Source organism: Echeneis naucrates, chromosome 3 (genome assembly GCF_900963305.1).
Source record: "Echeneis naucrates chromosome 3, fEcheNa1.1, whole genome shotgun sequence".
Taxonomy (NCBI): domain Eukaryota; kingdom Metazoa; phylum Chordata; class Actinopteri; order Carangiformes; family Echeneidae; genus Echeneis; species Echeneis naucrates.
This window is the reverse complement of record NC_042513.1, coordinates 5,867,742-5,895,022: the sequence shown is the minus strand read 5'-3', so window position 1 is coordinate 5,895,022 and position 27,281 is coordinate 5,867,742. Positions and strand designations below refer to the sequence as shown.

At 40.4% G+C, this 27,281-nt stretch overlaps 2 protein-coding genes across 4 annotated transcripts in view; one reads left to right on the top strand and one right to left on the bottom strand.

The window, feature by feature from the left end:
- lgr4 (leucine-rich repeat containing G protein-coupled receptor 4) overlaps positions 1-1,306 on the top strand; it is a 30,350-nt gene extending 29,044 nt beyond the window's left edge. For both annotated transcript variants that reach the window (XM_029498960.1, XM_029498959.1), the window contains exon 20: positions 87-1,306. The gene's annotated coding sequence lies outside the window, so the exon portion shown is untranslated. The remainder of the gene's footprint in view (positions 1-86) is intronic.
- Positions 1,267-25,924, bottom strand: mybpc3 (myosin binding protein C3). Of its 2 annotated transcripts, XM_029498951.1 has the most exons (33): positions 25,865-25,924; positions 23,157-23,426; positions 21,313-21,450; positions 20,698-20,775; positions 20,152-20,300; positions 19,641-19,758; positions 19,460-19,508; positions 18,828-18,866; positions 16,892-16,951; positions 16,049-16,075; positions 15,071-15,234; positions 14,858-14,990; positions 14,706-14,708; positions 14,480-14,604; positions 14,283-14,388; positions 12,962-13,128; positions 11,247-11,412; positions 11,060-11,166; positions 10,943-10,972; positions 10,712-10,851; positions 10,173-10,244; positions 8,849-9,008; positions 8,596-8,700; positions 8,301-8,489; positions 5,553-5,687; positions 5,075-5,242; positions 4,765-4,853; positions 4,405-4,600; positions 4,184-4,323; positions 2,767-2,926; positions 2,492-2,628; positions 2,028-2,214; positions 1,267-1,547 (listed from the first exon to the last, which is right to left on the bottom strand). In XM_029498951.1, exons 1-33 carry the CDS (start codon positions 25,887-25,889, stop codon positions 1,507-1,509), a joined length of 3,873 nt encoding a protein of 1,290 aa, XP_029354811.1. In that variant the 5' UTR covers positions 25,890-25,924; the 3' UTR covers positions 1,267-1,506. The 2 variants fall into 2 exon arrangements, with proteins under 2 accessions (XP_029354811.1, XP_029354814.1); XM_029498954.1 differs by lacking the exon at positions 18,828-18,866.
- Positions 25,925-27,281: the final 1,357 nt, after the last annotated feature.

Here is a 27,281-nt window from a genome sequence, read left to right as displayed (position 1 = left end):
TATTAATTCTCAAATCAGCTGAATGATGAATAAATTCTGACTTTAGTTTTAGTTTAAAAAAAACTTCTTTTTTTTTTTTTTTACAGACATTCAAGGTCTTCAGATGATCTAAAGACTTCTGTGATCAGCTCACTATCACCGGCTCCTCCATGAACTTAACATTTGTTTTGGAATGGAATATCTCGTGAGCTATCAAAATGTTTTCCATGAAGTTGAGTCTAGACATTCATGTTTCCCTCAGGATTAATTGTTTTGTGTTGTCCTTAATCTTTCCAGCAGACACCCATCAGCCTCAGCTTCACCTTATGTAACAGTGAAATCTATTTATTAACCCATCAATAGTGATAATAGTGAATGGATATCTTAAAGCGCCTCAGTTTTTGTCAGGTGTTTTGACACAGGAGTCGTGTGTATGTGTGGTATTTTCTTAGCATACAAGCATACAGTACTTTGGGGCTAACAGGGACTCTCTAAGGAAGATGTTCCCATTCTGACATGTCTAGTTGCCTTCCTGTTATGTGGTCCACCACTCCAGGCTGCCTTCACTGGTTCTGTATAAATAGACATGAAATCTGATACATCCTCAAGGCTTTGAACTGAGCATCATTTTCAATCTGTAATCTCTGGGTTTTTGGTGAAGTTCTGTTAAAACACCCGACACAGAGTGAGGCACTAAAAGCCATCCATCATTTTTGTTAATATTAACAGTGACAGGTACATGGTTCGCTGGATCCTTTTCAGCTGTATACTGACGGGGGGGCAGAAAATATTTACATTCAGGGCATCGAAGGAATAACTCCTGAGCGATGTTAGGGCAGCCCCCACTCGACCGACACGTCCCAAATAAAAAAAAAGGCACATCCCAGTTATTCCTGCCCCTCACATACATCCCTCTGTGGATTAACGTTCGACACACACCTCTCACCTCTGGCTTTAGTCAGGCTTTGGTACAATAAAACTAAGCCCCTGAAAACTTGTTAAGAATTCCTCTTGACGTCTGACTGTCAGTGGTATGTTTTAAGCATGATCTATGCTGCAGTCCACCCGTATAGGTGACTGTGACTATACTGTCACATGATGCACATGCAGTATGACTGAATGCAATCACAGTATTTTGTATTTTTTAAGTAAATTTTATGCACACAAATCAACCACACAAAAAAAATGGCATAAATTAGTGTCACAAATGCTATTATCTAAAATCCATATTTATCATATGCCATTATCAATTTGTCTATTTCTGAAATGGCCAAGAAAACGAGTCACTTTTTTTTTTTTTTTTTAAATGATACATAAATGCTGATGTTTCCAAATCTAACAGAAAATTTTCAATAAATTGTTTTAAGTGAGTATCATGTCCCTCTCTGTCTGTAACTGAGTGGTACATGATACAAACATAAAAGCAATGATGACATGAAACAAGAAAATAGTTTGGGAAGGAATAGGTGCTAAAACAAAACTATCAACATGCAGGCATGGCTGGAGTCGCATCATTCTTCTTTTCTTTCATTTTCTTGCATCTTTGTTTTCTTCTTTAACAACTTGAGCTGCAAGGCAGGACAATAAATCAACACAAAGAGGTGATAATATAACAGTAGAAAGTTAGGCTGCTCTAATTATGTTCTCAAATAAATACAAACTGCCCAAAACGGAGGGTTTTCTTTATCCACTTGGAACAAGTAGATACAAGATATTAGTAGTTTTATCATCACATTTTTTCAGACAGCATTTGTTTACGTTTTCTGCTAACTCTGCTGTTTGTGGAGTTTTTCCTATAGAAAATCAGAATCAGAAATAGAATTTTTTTTCCCCAGAAAAACAGAACAGCCTTTTTTTGTTTTTTCAGTAACATATTAAACCTATTTTAGAAATTACATGGCAGGACAGAACAGAACAGGGCACAACAAATGGATGGAGAGGAGGGGGGATGTGGGCGACAGGTGGGCACCAGTGAGAGGTTGAAGTGTTTAAGTGCATTGTGGATAACAAGACATATTTCTGTGCCGTGTGGCTGGCAGGATACTCACGGCGAACCTCCAGTTTACACTCCACTACGTCCTCTCCGCTGTCATTGACTGCTTTGCACATGTACACACCGCCATCGAATGGACAGGGCTTACGGATCTCCAGCGTTAACACGCCTTGTTTACTCAACATTCGGTACTTGGCTTCATTTGTGATGTCCATCTTGTTTTTGTACCAGGTCACTTTAGGCTGATGAAGCAACAAAAACAGATCACAGTGCATCAGTGCAGTTATCTGTTGGGCACAGTTTGGCTGGAGATAAGGAGGAGGGTTAGCTGTATGTGCCACTGAAAACACTTTTATCCATTCATTCATTTTCAGTGATCCAACTTCAAAACATTACAAAAAAGTTCTGATGGCAGCTTTTACAGAGAAACTAAACCTGTTCATGTGTGAGATTTCTGTCTCTTGGTGATGTCAAATCAGAAATATTTTTTAACTGCTGTCACGTGTAGAGCCTACTGACCTTTGGTATACCTCTCACGGAGCAGCTGAGGGTGGCGCTGTATCCCGCGATGATGGAACGGTTCACTAAAGGATGCGTGAACTTGGGAGCCTCTGAGAAATCATGTTCTTTGTATGAGGGCGGCTTGTATGCGATACCTGCAGAAACAGACAGTATTTGAGATGACTACTCAAATATCATACACAATATCTATATGATCTACAACTGCAGGACGTAACATTTGATGCATAGCTGCTTCATATTTATTACATACAATATGTGCAGTCAGAGCCCACCTGTTTTCTGGATGTAAGCACTGTCCTTTGTGTTGCAGGCATCTTGGCTGAGGCCCACCAGGTTCATGGCAAATACTCGGAAAACATACTCATTCCCCATGATGAGGTCAGACACCACACAGTTGGTCCGTCTGTACTGATGGTAGACTGTAAACCACTCCTTCATGTGAATTAGAAAAGAACAGCTTCTAGTCATTGTGCAGATTATCTGTGCCTGCCCTTTTAGGACATCTACAGTGAGGAGATGTCGACAGCACACCTGCATTGCCTTCCTTCCAACTTAGCATGTTTAAAAAAACGGTGGCACTCGTAAAACTAAATTCTTGGCTTACACTATAATCAATATTTTTTGTTTGATGATGAGTTTAAATGTTAGGGACACAATATCAAGAATGAATCAGTAATATAAATGCAGAGGAGAATTTGGCGCATTATTTATTTATTTTGCTTTCTTATTTTGAAAGTGTTTAGCCATTTTGACTCATAAAACTATTAAGGCCCACTTAAATTCATGTTGTCAAACTTTGATCTTTTTTTATTTCTTCGCTCATACAAATTATATCTGCTAATTAAAATAAGGCAATTTACCTGAGATAAAGGAGTTGCATTACGGTTTCAATTCAATGATTTAGGTTTGAGTTTGAAATAGGATCAGCAGTTTTTTCTCTGACGTCTTACAGACACACAGTGCATTAATGCTGGCAAGATGATAATCATTATCCGAATTTCCAAACGAATTTGATCTGGTAACAACTACATTGAAACACGAGCCATCTGCCGAGCTGCGCAGCTAAACAATGTCTCTGAGCCACTGTACTGACAACCTGGAGCAAGTCAAGGCCACGAGGATAAGATTAGGACATTCCTGGCCAACTTTGTTCTGGCAGCGAGAGGTGGTTGATGGTGGCATCTGGAGTTCCTGCCAACAGGCCCATAATGCATAACCCATCAGGGAGAGTGCGTGCTCAGCATTGTGTGTCACAAAGGAGGCTAAAATAACCTTTTGTGTCCATGCAGCTTTCGCTCCCTCAGATGTGCAGCGATACTTGTGTTGTAACAGGAAGGGGAGATTGAACCATAAAGACAGTGCTGTCCTCGTTCTGCTACTTATGGTTGTTGTTCCTTGTAACTCGAGGCCACATTTTAATTTTCGCTTTAATTAGGTTGGGCAATGTCCTTTTATTTATTCAGATCTTGGTCTTTCATTATGTCTAATACCTAAATGTACAATTTGCTTTTTGAGAAGTGTCAACTGGGGAAAACCTCAGTCATTCCCACTCCTTTAACTGAAATTCCTTAGAGGGTTTCTTCCGTCAAATTGTTTTTAAAATGATTTCATTTAAATAAAAAATGCATTTAATCAGGCTGGTAATCAGTTTGATTTGAATTCAAATGAAAAACAGATGTGAGCTCTCACCATGGTCTTCTTGTCAGCTTTCTGAACAGTGTAACCTGTGATTTCACAGTTTCCGTTTTCCTTTGGGGGCTTCCACTCCAGTGCCACATTGAATCCCCAGATATCCATTATCTTCAGACCCTCAGGAGGCCCAGGCAGATCTACAGAGTGGAAATATGAAGTCCGCTTTACAGCCCACTGGGAAGGTCAAAATGTTCATTTCCACATCCTGCTCTCCTTACCAACAATCTGAAGATTAACAGTTGCGGTGTCTTCCACATTTTCAATCTGCACCTGGAGTTCATACCTCCCAGAATGTTTTCTCTCTGTCTTGCGAATGAAGAGGATACTATCGAGATCGCTGTTCCTCACACTGGCAAATGAGGCATTCAGAGGCTCCCCATCTTTGTGCCATGTGACCTTTGGCCTGGGTTTACCCTGCATGACCACAAACACAATGCGTCATGTATGAATAGTTATCGGGTCTTTGTGTTCTCTTCATGAGTCACTTGGGTGTTTATACTGCTGTCATTAAAGTTAATGATGCCTCTCTGATGATTTGTCAATGATTTTATTTCTGTCATTTCTCATGTTAGCTTCACCTGGAATGGAATCAAAAGGTTCACAGTTTCTCCAACTTTCTTGATGAGAGTCTGGCGAAGATTTCGGGGGAGCCAGATTTTTGGGCGTTCTGTCCAAGAAAAAGCACAAAGCACAAAGTCAGGCACATGAAATAGGACTCCTGGGAGATTAGCCTTGAGAAAAAATTGATTTAAATAAACTAATGTGGCAGAAATAAAAGAAGCCAAAAGAAAACTTTGGCTCTGTGATAATTAGGTCTCCCATGATCAAATGCATTCAATTCTCTACATACAAGTAAAGGCCTAGAGAGAAAAATCCATATCTACTCACGCATTATCTCTCTGATGGTGACTGGTTGAGCCAGAGTGGCGGGAGCACTGGGACCTGCCATGTTGAAGGCTCGCACACGAAACTGCAACTTGTCCCCCGTGGTGAGGTCTCTGACAATCAAGGATGTCCTCTCAGTCAGACCCTGGATGGCTGGTATCCATTCATCAGCTGAAGCCAGAAAACAACATCATTCAGTCGACCGCATGTGCTAAAATACAGATAGAAATTCATGCAGACGCTGTCGCTTCAGATGTTTGGTGTTGGATTGCTGAGTCACAGGAAAACAAAGGGAAGCTGTCGTGACCAGAGATGTTGTGATGATATTGTTAACATTTGCTAGACAAATTTCGAAAAACTGTTTTTCAATCTGAAAAATCTGCACTCAGCTTAATGGTGCACAGGGATTCTGATAGTATATCCTGTAAAAAGAAAAAGTTGTTTTTATCAAAGGAATCCAGGCTTTAGCTCCAGTACTTACTGCCCTCTTTGCAGTACTCAACCACATAACCCTCAAGTTCAGCTGAACCGACCCTCTCAGGCGGACGCCACTTGAGTGAAATAGAAGTGTCACTTATGTCTTCAACACACAGTCCGACAGGCTCACTGGTGGGAGCTGCAAGGAAGGCAGAGGGTAGATTATTGGGTGGTGTTAGCCAGTTAGCATAATGGCTGATTACTCATTAAGAAGTGATTATTGATGAAGTGGACCTATTCATGAATTTACAAATGATGCAAAGCAACAAAGCTTTGTGAGTCTGAGGTGAGCACATATGATGCTGTCAAAAATGCTTTTTACAAACAGCAACTGTGACATCACTGCGTTCTGAAAGCACAGCTCCTCTCTCGAAATGAGCAATAACCATCATTATAGCCTTTGTTTAATCAGGCAAAGATACAGACTCTTACACGGTCTTGCTCTCATTGCACTCTCAATGCACTAAATTAACCATCGTGGTTAAACACAGTATGCAGCTGCTAACACATGTAAGGATTTAAGGATATGGCCTGACTGCTATGATTGATTGCTAAATATCCAATCGGCCAATCTGCCTGTTGCTGCAGAGAGAAGTCTCACTGTTCTTTCACTAATGCAGCACAACTACAGCGCCATAGTTTTGGCATGAAAACATTTGGGCATTTTGATAGGGATGGATTGACAGTGAAGGTGTGTGCCAACTGCCAGAAGAGATTTGGCAACCCCAATTAAATACTGTAGCTGTAGAGAAGTGTTAATCTCTTGTAATTGTATGCTGTTAAAATTATTTAGTTTTGGAGAAGTGTCATGAACTGCGCTTCCATTAAAAAACTGTCTGAGTGTTCTGCTGGAGCTGCCTGCATTTTGCTTCCCTCAGCATGTTATTTAAATTTACACGAAAACCCTCGCCAACATACACGCTGCTTTTACAACACAAGTGCTAAAAGCGAGGGACCAATGTAACAACAGATTTTTGGCAGCCCACGCTTAAAAGGTGTGATGTTGAGCAAAAAGCATGAAAAAACTATATTATTGCTACAGCATTAAGAACTAGTACTGAGGGCCTCCTCTACTTACAATCTATGTCTACTGTAACACTGTAGAGGTCAGAAATAATTACAGAGGAGGAGAGAACGTGTACCATTTTAGGTCATTGGCCATAGAGTTTAAAAATTCCTTTATTTATAATAGATTATGATTGGAGTCCAAGATGAACAGATATCACAATGGAGCTGTATCCAAAAAAAGTTATAAATATGGGGAGAATTTTTTTGCCAATTTCTAATTGGCTACATTTTGAGATGGTCAGATTATTATTGGAGCGCTGCAGGAGCAGTTGCTGGTTTCTGTTCTTCCTCAGGAGGTGGAGGCGCCTGTGTCTGAGACGTGCTGACCTCCACCTCTGGAGCGTCCGGTGATCTCAGCTGTCTTTGGAAGGTCAGGCTTCGTCATTATGACACTTTCCTGCTGCTGACTTCCTCTAACCTATGGTCTCATCCTGTTGCTCTCTCTCTCTCTCTATTCTCTGCTGGAATGACAACAATCCGTCATCTGCAGCAGCCCACACAGTGGCCCGAACCCCTCTGTGTTAAGCAGCGGGCTCCGGAGCCAAGTGCTTCCAGGCCATTATTTATAGAGATGGATGCCATGGCTGCTCTCCTAATCAGCTGCCTTACAAGCAATTGGCCATCAGTATAGAACTAGGCTCCCTCTTCAACAACTTCAACAATCAACAACTGGGGATGAGATGGTGATTAAAACCCAAACCCAAGCCCGAGCCCGAGCCCCCGTCCTTGCATGTAGGATATCATGGCAGAGAGTACATCTCCATTCATTGCAATGCATATCTCTGATTGGTTTAGTATTCAGTTGAAATGAAGCAAAAAGCAAATCAGTTTTCTCTCCTTGTGATTCTATGTTCAGCAGCAACATGACTGCACATAGCTCAAATTCTTCAGTTTGGTCCCATGACATTAAATACCCCCGAATAAATAACTGATCTGGGGCAGGTACATATGCAAGAGCCACTGAAGGAGCTTTTGATATTTCATCTGTCAGAACACAGACTAAAGTGGTCTGGCACTTGCACTTGCATTAGCATGAGGATATCCTGGGCCACTGAAGTAAAACCTACTAACACTGACATCCCTGCCACAGTCTAAATGCTTTGCATTGCTGAGTCTCTATAAATGATATTATAGTATGGCCTTAGTCTGCTCTATGTTAAAAAAACATTACCTAAAATAACTTCTGTTGTGATTAGGTGCTGTACAACTAAAACTTTATCATTTATATGGTATGTTTTGTTGATATCAGGACATCTACTTATGTGATGGATACCCATAATACACATACACGACTTTATTGGCCAACATTTCCCATTGACTTGTGGATGATGGAGTGCATGTGCAACGTAAATGTTTATCTGACACAGAGAGCTTCACAGACTTCTAGGATGACACGAAACATGACCTTGTTCTGGTCAGGAGCACAAGTTAAGCCAGGACCCATGACCCCAGAGAAACCTTAGACTGAGCACACCAGGTGTGACACAACCCCAGAGCTGTCAAAGGCCAGTCAACTTCATCAGCATCTGCCATTACTCATGTAGACAAGCCACCAGTAACATGTACAAAAATCCAGCGTAATTTTCTTTCACAAATAAAAACTCTTTTTAGTGAAGACAAATGTGTGAAATCAAATTCATGAATGCATGTGGGTGCAAGTGAAAACCTGCTGGTGAAGACTCACCGACTGGCACAAATGGCTGTGAGGCAGGGCTGTGACGAGACATGCCAATGCTATTAACAGCATAGATCCGCATCTCATACGGCACGCCTTCAATCATCCGTTTGGCTTCATAGGTAGTTTCAGGATAAGGGTCAAAGTTCAGTCTCATCCACCTGTAGCTCTGCTTCTTCTTCCTCTCTATCACATAGCCTGGAAATGAAAGTGGAACCACATAAAACAAAAGAGGTTTCCGAGGAAATTAACTAATAGTTCACAAAACAAAATGAAGCATTTTAAAATGCTCTTTCTTTATTACCAATAATTGGCTGTCCACCGTCAAACTTAGGGGGGTCCCACTGGACAACACAAGAGTCCTCTCCCACACTGAGGATTCTGGGAGTCTGGGGGGCATCTGGAACATCTGGGAGGGAAACAATGTTCATTTCGTTAACAAATGAAAAAGTATATACAGTATGGTGTGAATTTGTGATTTGCTGTGTACCATGTGAATGGTAACTGGCTTATTTATAGCTTATTTCTACACGCTGCAGCTGGCTTCTCCGTCTTACCGACAACTTTCACATTAATATCAGCAGTGTCCTCCCCAGCAGGGTTTCGAACAACAACAGAGTAGATTCCCTCGTCTTGCCTCTCAGCACCCTCAATGGTGAAGACACAGTGGCCCTGGGTGGTTTCAACATGGACCCTGCCATCTCCCTCATTCAGCACCTACACAGTGAGACGCAGCCGAGGGTTACTGGAGAGTGACTTAGGAGAGGATCCGCTGGTCTCCTCTCAGTCTAAAGTGGCTGGCAGCTCTAATGCGCAGACTAAGTAAAGATATTGGTATGGCACATGTGGGAGAGTGTCATGCCACTTTTATGGAGATGATAAACAAAACATTTTGCAATGGGTTGCATTTGAGGAAAGATCATGCTTTTCGATATCATCAAGAAGGCATCTGATCATTTACTCTGCATCAAGACAACAACTCCAAACACACAGTCGTCAAAATCAACCTTCAGCAGTAAGGGATCCTGCCTGTCACGGATCACATGAAGAGACACTGAGAAACACTGAATCCACAGCAGAACTGCAACAAGTCCTCCAAGATGCTTTGAGACAACCTACCTGCCATCTCCTTTGAATATCTCCATACTGAGGGGAGTTGGTGCTGTTTTTGAAATCATCCTTACGCTCATAAGATTGCACAGTGCTTCGTGGTGCAGTTGCCTAGCTTACACTGGCTAAAATCCTAAAATGACCGTTAGAGAAGAAGCAACTGAAGGGGGAAAGCAAATACTTATAATTAAACTTTTCTCTATACACACGATACTGCAGATTGGGATATAATAATCCAGCAAAATGTCACAACATGTTTATTTGATTGTGTACAGTAATAATGTCCTATGACTTTACTGATACTACAACATACCATACAAAAATGTACTTACTTCCCAATTTCCATTGACTTGTGTCTATTTGAAGTAAGATTCAGAACATGCTCTTACCTCAGTGACATGGTGGGATACTAGCTAACACCGTTTACAATTATTTCATGTTGTCTGACACACAAAAGCAAGGCACGTGAAGATTGCTAAACACTGGGGAAACCGCTTTCCCTCAGGCATTGTTAGTACTGCAGCCTGTTCTGTCTCCTGGGCTGTAAATAAATATCATTCAACCTGTTCAGTCAAGTTGTTGCAGGAGCAATTCCTCTGTGCTTTGATCGTGGCCACATGCATTTTTTTTACCATGCAAGTGGTAACACAGCTGCAGTAGGGTGAAGTTATGGTCAAAGGGCACACATGGGTAAAAGTTGTTAACAGATGTGCCTGGATGTCAGTGGGAGTACTGTAAACGGATATACTCATAGGGGACATGCGAACTTACGTCCCCATCCTTCAGGGTCCACGTGGTTGAAGAGACTCCTTTCTCCTCTCCATCAGGTTTTACAGAACTAGCCTACATTTGAGCAGAGCAAAGCGGCAAAAGCTGAGGAGAACCAGGAGGGCGTGAAACCTCCGCTTCTCCTCAACTCAAAGATCAGTAGGCTCGTAGGCATCATTGGACTGAGCTGTGAGTAGCATTGTACTAGTTCGGCCTCGGAGAAAGTGTTTAAATATCACAGCAAAATGTTAGACACATTTATAGGTTTACAGAGGTAACCTGTTCCAATCATTATTTATTTCCAGTTAAAATATATAGTGTGGAGATAAGACTCTAATCTACGCAACTTGCATAATGTCGATCAGTTCTATATTTTGTTTACTGTACAGTTTTGAATTAAACATTTTAGCATTACTTAGGCTTTTGTGTTAAGAGTGTTTGTTTCTTCTGTTTTTTTTTTTAGAAATAATGGAGTATTGCCTTCCCATCAAGCCTCAGATGTCAGATCTTACCTACTGTTCAACAACACAAGTCAGTTTTACCTTCTCTCCTTTGGTCCAGATCACTGTGGGAGCAGGGTCTCCAGTGATTGGGACGTCCAGACGCAGTTTGTTACCAGCAACCACCACAATAGTTGACTCGGCAGTACGACCCGTACAGTCCAGGTGGATCTTTGGAGGGTCTTACAAAATGATAGCCAAGGTTTAAATGGACAGAGCTTGATGTTCTTGATATAATATGCACACTACAAGAGACTGCACAGTTTGTTGTACCTTGGCGTGGCACGTAATCAATCTTCACTTCTAAGAGCGCAGAAAAAAGAAAGGGAGAGTTTGTGTTGGTATAATCGTGAGCGTGTAGTACGAACATATGAGAAGTATAAATGTTACCCAGGAAGTTGAGTTTGGCAGAAAGGTTGAAAGCGTAGCCATCTGGCACAAAGGTGTAGTCTCCCTCATCCTCCGGTTTGACGTCATCAATGGTCAGTTTGTGGATCCTGAAAAGGTTTCCAAAAGTTCTCATGCTTTCATGGGACTGTATACAATAGCTTTAACATGCACGCTAAACTGTCCTCACCTGCCAATATGTGTGATATTCACTCTGGCGTCGAGTTTGACTTCCACACCGTTTTTATACCAGGTTCCCCTCACATTCTCATCGGACACCTCACACTTGAAAACTGCCTGGTCCTTTGCCTTCACTGTCAAGTCTGCAATGCTTTGGTAGACCTCCAGATCTTTCTCTACCCAGCCAGAAAAAAAAAATTGAATACACACTTATGCACACAAACTCAGAGCGCAGGCTGTGGAAATGAACAAGTGTGTCAGCTTTCAGTGGAAGCTCTACGCTACGGGACACACTAACATGATGATGTGTGAGGATAGTGTGATAGCAAAGATTAGATGCAACTGTTGTATGTGAGGATAATATGGTAATGATATGTTGAAATTTGAAGTGTTCATTATCTCTGTGCAGCCTTTGTGTGTTGTATCATAGCAACAGACACAAAGGGGGATAGTTAATTGGATTTATGGTAAAAAATAAAATGGGAGGATATGAAGACCAGATGCAGGCGTTCCAGGCTATCACTGTATATGAGAAGTAATAATGTACATCAGAGTTAATAAAATCATCCCATTGAAATTATTATCAGGGCGCGATAACTCACAGCAAGCTCACTGTAAAGGTTACAGGAGTGCCGCGTCAGCTTGCTGTCCGCGAGGGTGAATATGTGGGAACGGCATTACAATAAGAGTTTGGTGTTGATCCCTGCTGCATGACAGCTGATAATTCTTGGCAGGCTTTATGTTTTCATTAACAGGCCAGAAAAACTTCACAGGACTGAGAGCAGGAAGACTGGATTTAGATATACACACAGCACAGACATGTACATCACACATGAGCATGTGAATATATATGCAAAATGAAGAGTATATATATTCAATACAAAGCCAGGACTAAATTATATCTTCTAAAAGGAGACACAGAAAACGGCAGACTGTACTCAAACGTTGGTGTGATTTAGATTTTTTGGTTCATTGTGAATAGTGCTATGCTGTGAGCTAATTGTGCTAAGATGGAAGGATTACTGGATGGTAAAAACAATGATAAACAGGGTCAAACTATCTGGGGTTCATATTTTTCCTACGTCCATGTACGGATGCGTTTGAACCGTCGCCATCCATCATTTTTAGATCACCTGTGGATTCAAATAAAGATTTAAGTCTATTCATTCATCTTAAACCTTCAGCCGCAACAACATCACAGCGAGAAAGACCAATCTGACTTAGCTAAGTGTCAAACTTACAAAAGTCTGAGTCGCCCAGTGCAGATCTTTCATCAGCGTCTTCAGGCTGTGACTTGGTACTAGAGGAAAATCTATCATCTAGTAATAAACAAACTTTTAAACCACAACTTATTCTTTTTGCAGTATTTTTCTGTAATGGAAAAAAATTAGCTTAAAATATTGGAGATATTACTACTCATGATGACGTACCAGTGATTTAATGAAAAGAAACATTAGCTCAACTCAAAACACAAAAAGACATGGCGACCAGCGACCAGAAAAAGAAACCAGGTCACCTTTGCAGAGTCATGTCCTTTGGTGAAATATGGTCTAAGTCCTCTAACTTTAGCTGGCAGCATGGCGTGACCGACGGCAAAGGCCATTATATCTCAAGGATAGACAGCCTGCCAAGGGTGGCGTGGCCATGTGACAACTCAGGGGGTATGAGAATGTGCACATGGAGCATTCAGCAGTGACAAAAACTCACAGCCCTCGGGACACTCACCCTGCACCATGAGCTCAGCCACTGACTCGCCGCCGTTAGTTTTAACCTTGTAGTGGCCGCAGTCTTCTTTGGTGGCTTCATTGATGATAAGAATATGTTTGCAGCCGTCTTTCTTGAAACGATACTTAAAAGATTCATCTCTTGTCAGCTCCACTCCGTCTTTTTCCCTGCACAGAGATCCACATAGCAACCAAACAGATTATGACTAAGAGTTGACATTGATAGTCATTCATTATAAATGTCTTCTTACTATTTTTGGAACTTTCAACCACATCTCACGTTGTTATATACACAATGCTATTTATGTGACCGCTCTACGTCACATGATGACTGACACAGATACATTAACTGAACAAAGACTGTGAGATATTGGTGAAAGATTTGAAAACAAAAGACAAGTGACCTTTGACCTGACAGCAGATTTCCATACGCTGTCCCCAGTGATCAAAAATTTCACCAAAAACATTTATTGAGGTTATTACTCAGATTACTGACCAATAGCATGGATTCTCTGTTCTCACTAAATCCAGATTCACTTCTAAGTTTCATCAGTTTGCATTCTCTCCCACATAAAGGTCACAGGGAACATACTAAAATACTGATGTGACATTTTCATTGAGGTGATAATTTACAGCCTGCAGCATTACTTGGGATGGCGGCATAGTGGTTAGCACTGTTGGCCCACAATAAGAAGGTCATGGGTTCATTTCCTGGCCTGGGGCCTTTCAGTGCGGTTGGCATGTTCAAAGACATGCATGTCTAGGTTAACTGGTGACTCTAAATCGTCCATATCATCCACAAACACAGTGGTGTAGTGTAGTCCATAGTGTAAGTGAAAGTGGTTGTTGGTCTCTGTCTGTCTCTGTGTGTTGGCCCTGTGATGGACTGGTGACCCGTCCAGGGTGACCCCGCCCTCACCCTCTGTGAGCTGGGATTGGCTCCAGCACCCCCCGTGACCCGGAAATGGAGAAGCCATAGAGGATGTGTGTGAGCATCACAGAGAGGTTTGTCAGAGAGAGAGTGGCATCTGTCCGTGGACATGACAAACTTAAATGCCATCTGCTGGGTGTCTGAGCGACAAAACCTGTGTAAGAGACACTAAAATTCATTTGATTGGATTTGATGTAATGGCACTTAACCTAGAAGCCTCTGTAATCCAGTTTCTGCTCATTTCCTTTTTTATTTAGCCATATCCCTTTCAGTACTGAATGGTTCTTGGCAACTCAGTTGGTATTTAGTTTTTATGGATTGTGTTTGGGGATGATATAGTTTTTGATGATTACATTCCAAAATTGGTGATTTAAGTGCACGAAAATCTAACCATTTAACATTCGCTCCTTCCTCTGAGACTTCACACTCCAGCTCCACCCGCTCACCCTTCATCACCATCTGATCCTCCAGATTCTTCACAATCATGACAGGAGGCTCTGCAACCGTCGGATAAGAACATGAGACTGAACTGTAACGCCAACTCCTGCAAATAGTGTAAATTGATGTTTCCTATTGAATCTTAATTACCTTTAACAAAGAGCTCAGTTGTGCATTTATCCTCCCCAACCACACAACTATATGTAGCATCATCTGCCAAGGAGCAATGGTTGATGGTGAGGTAGCGCATGTTGCCAACACTCTCAAATATGTACCTTGACAAAGGAAAAGATGATGATGCGATTTCAATCTATTTGACATCGGGACATAAAACTATATTTTGCAAAGATCTTAATAACTAACACCAAAAACTTACTTGCTAGCCGTGAAATGTGAGGAGCAGGTAGGTAAGGCATATGTTTGTGACAAAAAGGCAAAAGAGAGAAATGAAAGCCATCAGTGAGTATAGACAGCACCGTGTTGATGATGTACAGTTACATGTTTAATGGAGTTAAGGTGAATTCAAACCTTCCAGTTGGTTGAATATCCTTCCCGTTTTTCTGCCATTTCACCTCCACATCTGCATTTGCGACTTGAACTGCTAGTTTTATTTTATGCCCCTTTGTCACTTGGTAGGCAGGATCCAGCTTTTTAAGGAAGGCTGTGCGTTGGGGTAAACATGATTATCACCGACTCTTTGTTAGGATCAAATACAGGCCATCACAAATTCTGCACTCCAACCTTCACTTTTCTTCTCTTCTTTCTTCATCTTCTTCAGCCTCTTCAGCATACCTCTCAGGTCTGTAATGCCATACTGAAAGGCAATCTTCTCATACTCCGAAGCAGGAGCATGGCTGAGGATCTCCCACACGTCCACATCAGGCTCTGTGCTCACCTGCACAGCTCTGGATATGTGTAAACCAACCAGAGGAAGATGTTAACACTAGTTTTAACAAATTCAAATTCTGTTTGCACCCTTTATTATGACAGCTGAGTACAGGAGGTACTGTGGGATATAATGGAGGCACTAAAAAAAGCAAGCGCTTATTAATCAGCTTCATACAGTTTCTATTAATTTTTCGGAAAATGGCAAATTTAAACTATAACCATCAATAAGAAATCAAATGTTTTCGCAAAATGATGATAAACTGATAAACTGAGAGTGTGCTTTAGCACACCTGTCCACTAGGTGCCCTCAACTACTTTTCTTCCTCAAATGATCATCTGACTGCCAAGGAGCCAAAAGCTTCTTCCCATTCGCTCATTCGCTCACAGTGAATGCACACAGCATGTTCTTGCAAGTTTTGCCTGAGTGGCCTGATGGCTTCAAGCCTCACGATTTTCTGTCTGCCTCTTTTCATGTGGCTGCCTGTCCCGAGGTGTTGTCTCGAGGCCTGACTGATCAGTGAAGTGCTTTCTCACTGTCTTGGCCTGGCTATTCAAATATTAAAGGCATTACGAGTAGGAAAAAAAACTTTCACCTAGAGTAAAATATTTTGCTGTATCTGTGCAAATATCTTTAGACACATATCTCGTGCCTCAGATTGCCAAACTCTGCGGTTAATAATCGTCAATTGTTGGTAATTATTCCATCATCATAATGAAATCATACAGTGAAATGTTTGTTGTTTTTCAAGTAATTAACATGCCAACATGACAACCTTGCACAACCAAAAAGCTTTCCTGCGCCATTTAGACATCAGGTTAGAACTTTCTTACCGATTTGCTGATTTTATGAAACTGCTGCTCATTCAGAGGTAGAACCCAAGAGGCAAATATGGTGAAAAGAAACCAGACAGGTTAAAACACAGCACCAGCAACACAACCAGCATATTAGAAATATGCTTTTAAAGCTAGTTGAACATTTCAATAGTAGTAAAACTGAAATAAAGCAAAGCTGCACCTCTAAGGCCTCAATAACATTTTCAGTTAAAATGACATGTTAACACCATGCTTTTTTTTGTTTGTTTGTTGTGGAGTTACATTTTCTTGTGCACACGGGATGTGAAGTGTGTGGAAGTGGTGGTGGTGGAAAGTGCGCCAGAACACCAGTTGAATTGGAAATACCAGTGAAAACCTGCAATAACATGTAAAAGTGAATACAAAAAACAGTACAAGTGTTGTCTGAGTTATTGTACTCTGAATTTGGAGGTGTATGAGCAGAAAATTCAATCTTAGTAATTGCTGGATCAGGATCAGTGTCAAATAATAGTAGAATAAATTAGACCAACAAAATTGAAATGACAACATAAATTGGCTGCATGTGTATTGTGTAAATGTCAGTATGGAGGCACAATGTTTTTTCATTGGCAGAGTGATGAAATGCTTTGAAAGGCACAATGTCAAACTTCCTCATATCACATGGAAGTGCGTTAATGTTCACACTTATGTCCATGCAGTGTTATCACTTCATACCACAGCATTCATTCCGAGCTGAAAGTGCAGAGGTTTCTTACTCTCTTTAGATGCAGGCCGGTCCAGAACGAAACAAATTACACAGTGTTAGATCATAAAAACTGAACACGTACATCAACGAACTACTGCTGCTGTGCACTTTCATACCTTTTTCTTAATAAGGTGCTGAAGTCCAGCTCTCCCGAGTCCTCTTTTCCATCCGTGCTACTGCAGAGATATCAGCCACCAGCAATGAAACATCAGTATCAACAGCTGCAGCGGGTTTATCTCTCCAAAGAAAGGACAGATGTTAGTGTTCCAACTGCCACAGACATGGTTTGTTTTAAATGAAACAAAACAATGTTCCCAGGCTTTGGGGTGATATTAATACAATTATTTTATCACTTGCTCCGTTATGCTGGAAGGAGACATAATGATAAAACGCAAAGATATATTTGAATACTATAACTAAAGTATTCAAACTGAGAGAGATTAAAATACAGAAAGTGATTGGATGCAATCATTCGATGAGGCTGAAAGAAAACAAGTGAGCTGAAGATAAAAGAAGTGAAAACACAGACAGATGTTTTGCTGGAGAGACAGGAGTTGCAATGTCTGAGGGAACGTATCAACATTTTTGGGAAATAAACCAATTTATTTCGACCCCGCTGATGTTTGCATGCTGACGACAGAGCTAGAGCTGCTGCATTAGCCTGGATTAGCATACAGGGTGCTAGCAGGGTGAAAGCAATGACAAGAAAATGCTCACACAAAAAATCTAAAGTTTATTTCTGTGTGCTGAAACCTCCCTGGATAACAAGTGTGGGATCATCTAACAGCTCTGTCAACGCATTGAGGAAACGTCTAGTCTGGCTCTTTCCAAAGTTAAGAGAATCTGTGTATCAGGGATCACTGTGTCTAAATTTTTAGTGCATTGACAATGAGCAGTAATGTGATGTTGCCAAAGTCATAATGTGTGATGGAGTTAGATGGTAAAAAGACACTGCAGATAAGTGCTGGGTGGACTTTTTTTTTTTTTTTTTACACAAGAACACATCTCTAACATTCCTCAAAGTCCTTTTTGGTGCCTTTATAAATGGAGAAAAGCAAATGACAATATATTTAGCTCTCACAGAACTCACAGTAAAGAGACCACAGGAAACAGGGCAATGGGCCTGCAACAGGAATCAAGTCCGGCATGATTTGGTTATGAGGTGAACATTATAACCAACAGGTCTGCACTTCTAACTTCAAGAGATAATTATTCTTGCTTGATGTCTCACCGGCCTCAACTTCAGACCCAGATATGGCTGATCTGTGGTTTTATCTATCTCTTTTGCAAAATAGGTACATTTCCCAAAAGGTTAATGTGTTCCGGTAAGCCATAAGCAGATGCAGCAGTTGTCCACACAAGAACAATACAAACCACTCAAGGTCAAAGGAACCACTAAACAGGATCTGCTCAACTCTGATCAGCAGGATAAAAGATAAAGAGAAGGGCAGAGACTTGACTGTGTGCTTGTCACCTGCCTCTGATCTGACAGCAGGATTAGAGAGTGACTCTGGTTTATGAGGTGAAGTGACAACACACCACGACTGTGTTTCCTTTATGTGACAACCATGTGGGAGAGCTCGGCTTGCCTATTCAGTACGTTCAAACCGCTGTCAAAGCTCACACTGCAGGAGAGCTGTTTGTGCAGCTGGCTCTGCTGTTTTGATTGAGACCCAGGAGGAGATCAGAGGGAGCTGAAGCTGCAACGAGCGGACGTTGCATAACAGATTAATAGACCAAATCTCCACATATTAACAGTCAAAGGTTAACACAATCAGCGCCGCTACAGTTGGGATTTTGAACTTGAGCCAGCTCTATTTAGCTCTGTCATTGGCTTCCTGCTGTCATTACTCTCTCAAACTCAGCAGATCAGAGGCTACGCCATCCACAACACTGGTTCTGTTTGACTCGAAGACAGAGAAGAAACAGGCCCAGGAGAGAGAACCAGTCTCAGATCCTGGTCCTGACTTCTCTGTTCTCTGACAATCACAGTCCTCAGAATTTGAATTTCAACCTCCATAGTTGCAACAAAACCCTACCCCAAGAAACTACCTTGATGATGGTCCACTTCTCTTCTTACCAGCTTCATTCCTGATAGGTTAGCATTTCCACAGTTATTTTTATTTTACATAAAACATGCTAATACTCTGCTACTGACGTGTATTTTCTTTTCTAAATTTTAGTCAGTATAACCATCAATATGTTCATATTCAATGTGTGAAAAGCTATAGGAATCAAAATGCATCGTGAAAAAGCCTTTGATGCTAAAAAAAAAAAAAAAAAAAAGACTTAAATTAACTCAAACTGTAATGAACATATTCATTTAGTAGAGCAGTGACTGTTGCCCAAAGGCAGCAGATAGTGAATTTCATACTTGTTTTAATTTGGTGTCAAATTGCATCATATAATAACTCAGAGATGTCGCTTAAAAATTGAGATCTGCTGAATTGAATGACGGTATGAAAAAAGTAGAAAAAAAAAACAGGAGAGTAGCTTAACAATGCTTACAAATGTCTCTAAAATGATATTAAATCTTGTAGTATAATTAGATAATTTAAAATATAAGTAATACAATACAAATGACAAAGCAGTGGCATGACGTCATATATATATATATATATATATATATAGAGAGAGAGAGAGAGAGAGTATTGAATTTGAATATGTAATCTTTTAAAACTTACGTGCGTCTGAAAGCTGCTCTTATGTCAAGACCTTCAACTGTCCTTGCCTCTGAAACGCAGAACATGAGCCGAAGCCATGGTGAAAAAATATAATCATAGTGTCTAACTGGATGGTATGAGAAACAATAGTATGTCACAAAAGTAGTAATTGGCAACACAAACAAAATAAAAAAATACTCACCATGTACGGTCAGGTCAAAATTGCAGCTGTCGAACTTGTCCTTCGATAAAACCTCACACCTGTACCCTCCAGCAAAGTTTGCCTTAGCAGCGATGATCTGCATCTCAAACGTATAGATCTGCAGATATGAGGAGAAATGTGAGGGAGACAAAGTTACACGACTAAGAACGACAATTTTACACCATGAATATAAGTTTTATGGAGGACACGATCAGATAGTTTTGTGGTTCCTTCCCTGCTTATCTTATCTAATTCTAACAAAAAGAAAAATGAGCTCTCGGTAGCATTCATGTAGCTCATCGGGTTATCTTGTTTTGCCCAGCTAATAGTGAGCAGGGTGGGACTTTCAAAACACTGACATGTTTCACTTTCAGGCTCATTCTAAATAAAAACACTCTGTGAAGATGAAGATTAAGATGCCCACCTGCCCATTGAAAGATTATAATCACTGTCATAAATAATGTCAAGTAAAAGTTCAACATGCCGTTTTAATGTTTTTAATGCCCAGTACCTTTGTGTTGCGGTCATACGTCTCCTTCAGCTGCAGGTGTTTTCCAGATTTGCTGGCGAGGTCCATCCACTTCCCTTTGAACCATTTGATGGTGGGTTTCTTCAGCAGAGACTCAGCATTGACTTTAGCCACAAACGTAATGTTTTCACCTGCACAAAAGAGCAGGATGTCATGTGGTTTCACACAATATCTGCCACACTCTGACTACACCGCTTCAACTTTGTGTTGCTGTTGTGTTTATTCTGTGATGACTTTCAAATGAATTACTTTATTTAGTGTAGGCTACACTTTTTTGATCTTGTCATTTCATATCCAATTATTTTAATCATTTGGAATGAAAATTTTGATTCAGGATTAATGTCTTTATCATTTTTCTTCTCACATTAACTGAATTATGATACTTTACATCAAATTGAATGTTTTATATAGTCAATCAAGTTAATCACTTCTATTGTTAGGCATATTTTTACATTTTCTCAATATGATATAGTTTCCCTGAAAAAGATCAGAATCCTATTTTAAGACACGTATTGTAAAGCAACTCACCTACAGTGACTTCTCCACTCTGTGGTTTCTCTGTGAAGAGTCCAGTCAGGTCCTGCCTGGTATCTGACAGCTGCCCGTCTGAAAAAGTGAAGTTGAGAGGTTAAAATCAAATAAATAATGTCTAATCCATGAGCATGTTAGAAATCAAAGTAGGGCTTGAAAAAAACCTCAGACTGCACACTGATGCTGAACCCATCAGGTCATGGAGATTGTAGTGAAAAGTTGAATATACATTCAGGCATATTTTAATGCACTTTCAGCAGTAAAGTCATTTCAACAGGAAAAATTGTACCTTGAGTAAAAATCTGAAATTGGTTCAGCTCTACTGATCAAAATGATAAAAATGCATTTGATTACAAGACATTTAAAAGATGAAAGTTCTCCCGCCACCTTTTAAATATTTTAAGCAGCTTCAAAGACACACCTCAAGAGGACAAGAATATTGTGATGAAAGTTTACAACTTAATGTCCATTTGTATGGAAAAGCACACAGACAGGGATGCTTTGGGGCTTTTTTTTTTTTTTTTAAGATTTACAGGAAAAACTTGATCATTTGAAGTGGAGAGAACAGTGTATTTACTGAACATTAGAGTAAATTAGCTGTTACAAACCGACCATCTGCTGGGGGAGCCTCGGGTGCCGGGGCCGTGGTCTCTTCCCCTGTGGGTGCTGCTGCAGGTGGAGCTGGTTCTGGTTCTGGTTCTGGTTCTGCACTGGACTCTGTGGGTCCATCCTTAGTAGCCTTCACTGGACCTTTTGCGTTACCATCAGCACAGAGATAACAAGCCACAAGTAAGGGATACAGTAAAACCACAAATAATGCCTGTAACTCTTTAACAAGTAATCAGCAAGTTTCCAGTCTCCTTTATTCAATTTTTATGAATAAACACTTAACTAGAAAACGTCGTCATTTGTGCAATTTGTCTCTGCTCTTATCATCTGAATGGCTGAATGCTTTTCCATTTGTTATCAGCTGCCTGTCATGCCTAGCCTGAGCACCAGTCAAGTGCTGGTTACTCATGAGGAAATAATGTGCCGGTGTGAGGGCCAAGGTCATCGCACAGACAGCGTAAGAATAACGACGATATGATCCACAGACAGCAGTGGGAAGTCCTTCGTCGCATACCAAGCTGATTAGATTGCAACGTTTCTTCAAGATTTGTTTCCACCGTATCATTCATTCATTCATTCATCTTCCACAGCTTATCCGTTTCCGGGTCGCGGGCGGTGCCGGAGCCAATCCCAGCTCACCCACTCACACTCACACCTACAGACGATCTCGGGTGCTTTCAGACTTGTAGTTTGATTGCTTCGGTCCGCGCCGGGCAGAAAAATGGTACAATGTGGCAAACAGACGTTGGTGCGGTTCGGTTTCTAAACGAACCAAAATAGACCGCGAAGAGGCGCCACGTTCATAAGTTAGCATGCAGCCGCAGCTCTGCGCCGATCCTCGTTTACACTGTTTGTGTCGGTGATTTTCTGCAGTCGGTGCACTGGAGCCAGTATAATTAAACCGACGTTAGGGAGAGGTCAGAGACATCAGACTGGCTGTCACCAGTTAACCCAAACATGTCTTCAGTCTGTGGAAACAGGGACAGACGGGGACAACATGGAAACAGAAAGGCCCCAGGATGGGAACGAACCAGCGACCTTCTTATTGTGGGGCAACACTATGCTGCCCTTCCACCATATCAATTCCAAACACACAACCTTGGCCAGTTGTACACATACTGACACAAAGTGCTCTGTGACACACTTAGCACACAGCCAGTGCAGTAAACAACACAGTGGCCAAAAGGCATGCTTCCATGAAATGTGCTTTTTTTTTTTTCTTGCCAAAGGTGAGATGAGTAGACTTATACCACTCTCACATCCAGGTTATAAATGTGAAGCTACATCCAGCAGACAGTTAACTCAGCATGGCATAAAGATAAGTCAGATAAATGATCGGTGTGTATTTTGTATTGATGCTCATTTGCCATTCGGCATGTGCCTGTAGCCCCTCTGCTCTCTATCCCTTTATTTCCAGTCATGCTCAAATTTCCTTTTAAACTTTTAAACATTAAAAACATTAAAATACATCTTAACAGTCACTGTCTCTTATTTTTAGCTGACATCCTGGTGAATAGTCAGAGCCGCCAGATGATCCATGTTGTTTCCAGTCTGTACTTCCAGCTCCGCTGTCACCTGGCTGTAGCTTCACATTTACAGTAAAAATGACAGTGGACGAATCTTTTCATTTAACTTTTGGTGACAAAGTGAATAAATGTCTTACCCAAATGTTGAAGTAACCCACTGAAGAGCAAACATTTACACAAACACCAAAATAAAAATAAAAAGCTTTTTCAGAGATTAATTTGGTGCAGAGGTTCAGTGACTTTTCTTCATGTGCTCTGTGATGACTATTCAAACCACAGGTGAGCGAGCAGACACACAGCTGCAGCATTACAGTTTCCCACCTTGCTTTGTTATAACTTTCAGGTCAAACTTGACCTTTGACCCCCCAGCAATCACTGCATAGACATTGGCATCTTCCTTGGTTATGGCTTGGATAGTGAGGGAGTGCTTGTTTCCATCGGCTGTGATCACGTATTTGTTGTCACTGGCGATGTCCTTTGAATTGCACTGCCATTTCACTTTAGCTTCAGGCTTCTCGGTCCCTGCTTCAAAGACCACAGAGGACCCCTCCTCTGCCTCCTGACTTTTTGGTTTCTTTGTGAATGCTGAAACTGAAAGGGAGGATAGGTTCAAGATGGAAAAGTAGGCCCTTGAAGTCTTTTTTAGACAATTATGAGCAAGGAGCACAATTGTCTTACAGGATGGTCATTGATGGGAAGTTTAGCGTGATGTGAGTTGAGTTTTTTGTTGAGTTGAAAGACAAAAAGAGACGAAAATAAAAATGCCGTTCATACATTAGCACAACAAATCACAGAATGAAACACAGGAATTTCCCACGGTAAAGCTATTAAATGCCTTGCTGAGTTTGTAATTTAACCTCAGTGACCAGTTCATCATTGTACACTGTATTGCCTTATGTAACACGATGGAAATATATGATCTAAAACTAAGTCGCAGACGTGTATGTCCGGAAAAAAAAAAAACAAAAAAACAAAACATGACTGTTTTTTATCAGTCTGAAACTCTATTAATAGTAAGTTTTAAAGTCACTGAGTAAAACACCAGCTGTTCATTCTCAAGCTTTTTCTTTTGAAAATGTTTGTATAGCAATGTCATCTGTGGACACTTGTCAACTTTAAAAAGACACTAAAAATAGTGAGTGCAACTGACAGCGCTGACTGTAGACACGTCTGTAACAGTCAGACACTGTGTTTGGAGCCACTAGGTGCAACTCAGATGCATGATTTCCAGGTATGAGGCCTGAACTGTGGAACACAGAATTACGAAACCACACAGATAAAAAAAAAAAAAAAAAAAAAACGCACCACATGCTGTGTGACAACCCAAAGAGTTTAAATATAGGATGTATATATACTGGACTAATAACAGAGGCTGTCAAGCATCTGCTGCAGCGGGGGTGCAGGTATTACAGTCAGGGGATTAAGCTGACTCTATTTTTGTGACTCTGGAGACACAGAAAGAATGATATGCCCTTTGTGAGTCTGCAGTCAGTCTTCCACAACGTCTCCTGTCATGATGCCAATCATTCATGCTGCTTCACCTTTCACTCAACAAAGACTTGTTTTAGAATTTTTTGCTTTTCTTTGATTTGTTACCTATTAATCCTCAAAAGCCAGTGAGAAACTGTTTCACAGTTTCAGATGAATATCAACAACTTCACAGATATATAATTAATTATTGATATTATTTACTTTTTCTTCTTAATCTAGAGCTGCTTTTCAGTCAATGGCTTTATTTAGTTTGGCAAAGGTTCAAATTTAAGGAAGTCAGTATTTATTTATTTATTTATTTATTTATTTATTTTTTGCTTGACAGTTTATTTTGAGAGTTATAAAAAAAAAAAACAAAAGCAGCTGAAAACATCCTGTTGATTACAGGGTGTTTATTTTAATTTACAGTAATACCACAGGCTCACTGCAATCATAACTGTTGTCCTCAAAAATCCCTGACACTAAAAGTCTTAACTTGCACATACTGCCTGCTTGGGCTGCTCTGTGTCATCTGACACTCCGCAAACAGCAAACAGATATCCATTCACACCATTTCCAGCATTGGAAGATGTTTCCACTCGGACTGTATGACATATAATGGGACTCTGGACACAGAACACAGAGGCTTAGAGTGAATATCATACCACTGGAGAACACTCTGAACTAGGGAGGCATAATTGCACGTGCTAAATTGTGATTTGGGCTACTGGCTCAGTGAGTATTGATACATTTCTGAACCACTTGTCCCATCTTATGAACCCAGAAAATGCTAATATTGGAAGTAATGATCATTTCACATATATTGAATTGTTATGACTTTTGCACAGTTTTTATCTGCTGACATAGTACAGAATTTTTATTTTACATAGTTTATGCTAATTTTGATGATGCCTTATTTGTTTGGAGTACATTTTCACAATGGATGTAACATTTTAGAGTTTATATATTTTGTTAGTTATTTATCATTGATTTTATTCTTCTCTCACTGCTGCTATAATTGTGACTGTGCGAGACTAAAAAAGTTTATTATTGAAAATTTACTCATACTATAGCAATTAATATTTTGTTATTTGCTGCTAAGTTGTGCCACATGTAATTGTGACATGATTACAACTTTGCAACACAATTAAATACAGAAACATGTTACATTTCCTCATTACACTCATACAGCATATGACTTTTTGAAATGAACACAATGTGCACATCTCAAGTTAGTGGTATGATTGTGGTGCTTAAAAAACGAGTTCCTACAACACGGTCACGTATTTTCTCGCACCTATTATAGTTTTGCATAGTTTTTTGGAGGAAGTTTGTAACATGATTGTACAAAAGAAGAACTATTTAGTATGTGATATTCTGCAGCAGCATGTTGATAACAAGTTCACAAAAGTTTACAATTTTCATTTCATCTTCAGACTTTCTGGTGGTTATTTTGCTGAAAATTGTGTAGGATTTCGCAAATAGGCTGAAACTGATTTTTTTTCTCCCAATTTCCTTTGCTGACAACATTTTAAAAGTGACTGAATAAGCAAACTGACCTGCTTTTTTGACTGGCTCTGGCATCCTGAATGGCTTCCTCTCTGCCTCAGTGTGACTCACCTTTCCCAAACCGTCTCTTGTCTACCTCAACCCTTTGCCTTTAATAGTGCTGCTGCTTGCAAATGGCCTCCCCTTCTTTCATGATACATCCCACTTCTCCTGACATTTTTTTTTCTGGTCCAGGACAGTGTCCAAAAACCAAACACCCCATCCCAGCAGTAACTCGGCCCCCACCACACCGCCATTAATGTTTGACCTCCGGCTATATTTCAACCATCCTTTCCTCCAACACCTCAGCTGAATGACAAGCCTTGAGAGGGCGGGGGGGGGGAATGGATGTGAGGCACGTCTAACTTTAGAAACTGAAAAAGTTTGTGTGTTCTTTCCACATCTGTGTTGCACCCTTTCACCCTGTAATTCTAAGAATGAATCCTGCAGTTGCTGAAGTATAGTATACCCATAGTTTATTTGAACTGTTGGCAATGACATTGATGTTTTCCTTGATCCACCGTGTGTACGGGCTTTAACAAATCCAGCGACCGTAACTCAGAATGGTGCATTTTATATCATAATTTTATTCATATGTGTGTGTGTGTATACTTGCTTTCTCTTTCTATAACTCTATATGCCATATATGTCATCATGCACTATGCTATGCTATGCTAAACTACGCCACTACACTATGGTATGGAAGCTATGCTGTACTATACATTCAGGATTCACCAGATCCTGCGCGTGTTTGTATAACCTGTATTGGGAAATTTGTAAATATTGCTGTAATGTTTATTATATTATATACAAGGGCATTTCTTTTCACCTTATCAGCTGCTGTTGGTATCAAATGCAACTTCACCATTGAGGGGAGCTGTTGGCTCTTGGAACAGCAAGCACTGTTATTTTTACATTTATAAACTTTGCATTGCATTATAACAAATTATGACTTATTTGTATGCAAGTATTATCTTTGGAATTATTATGTCATGTTATTGTCCGTTTCTTGTGATTTTAGATGACATTTTATTGAAATGAATTGAATCCATAACAGTTGTTCTGAAGTGCAGCAAATTTACATTAGGTTGCTTACTTCCTACTCATTCATCAAAAGAAAACTGTTTTGGTACTAAAGTACAAAACATCAAGCATTTCAAGATAAATAATAATACTGAACGATGACAAAGCAGCTCAAAAACAGCATCAAATTTAGTCTGTACCAAAACTCAGATGCGCCACTGTGGGCTTTGCTTACACCTATTGTAAGGACAGAGCTAGCGTCTGCAATGTGTCAGTCATACTGACCAATATATAAATGAAGTGTATTGATCCCACAGTTTCTCATGGTTCAGTTATCTTTATAGCTGATGAGAGATCTCATCTGTAACTCTTGCACAACTTTATACAATATATTCTTCTTCCTCT

Coding starts and splice junctions, on each gene's coding strand:
- mybpc3 (XM_029498951.1), bottom strand. CDS start 25,889: ATGCCAGAGCCAGTCAAAAAAGCAG. Junction 5,243..5,552: donor TGAGTACTGCAAAGAGGGCA/GTAAGTACTGGA, acceptor TTCTGGCTTCAG/CTGATGAATGGATACCAGCC. Junction 2,629..2,766: donor TGCTTACATCCAGAAAACAG/GTGGGCTCTGAC, acceptor CTGTTTCTGCAG/GTATCGCATACAAGCCGCCC.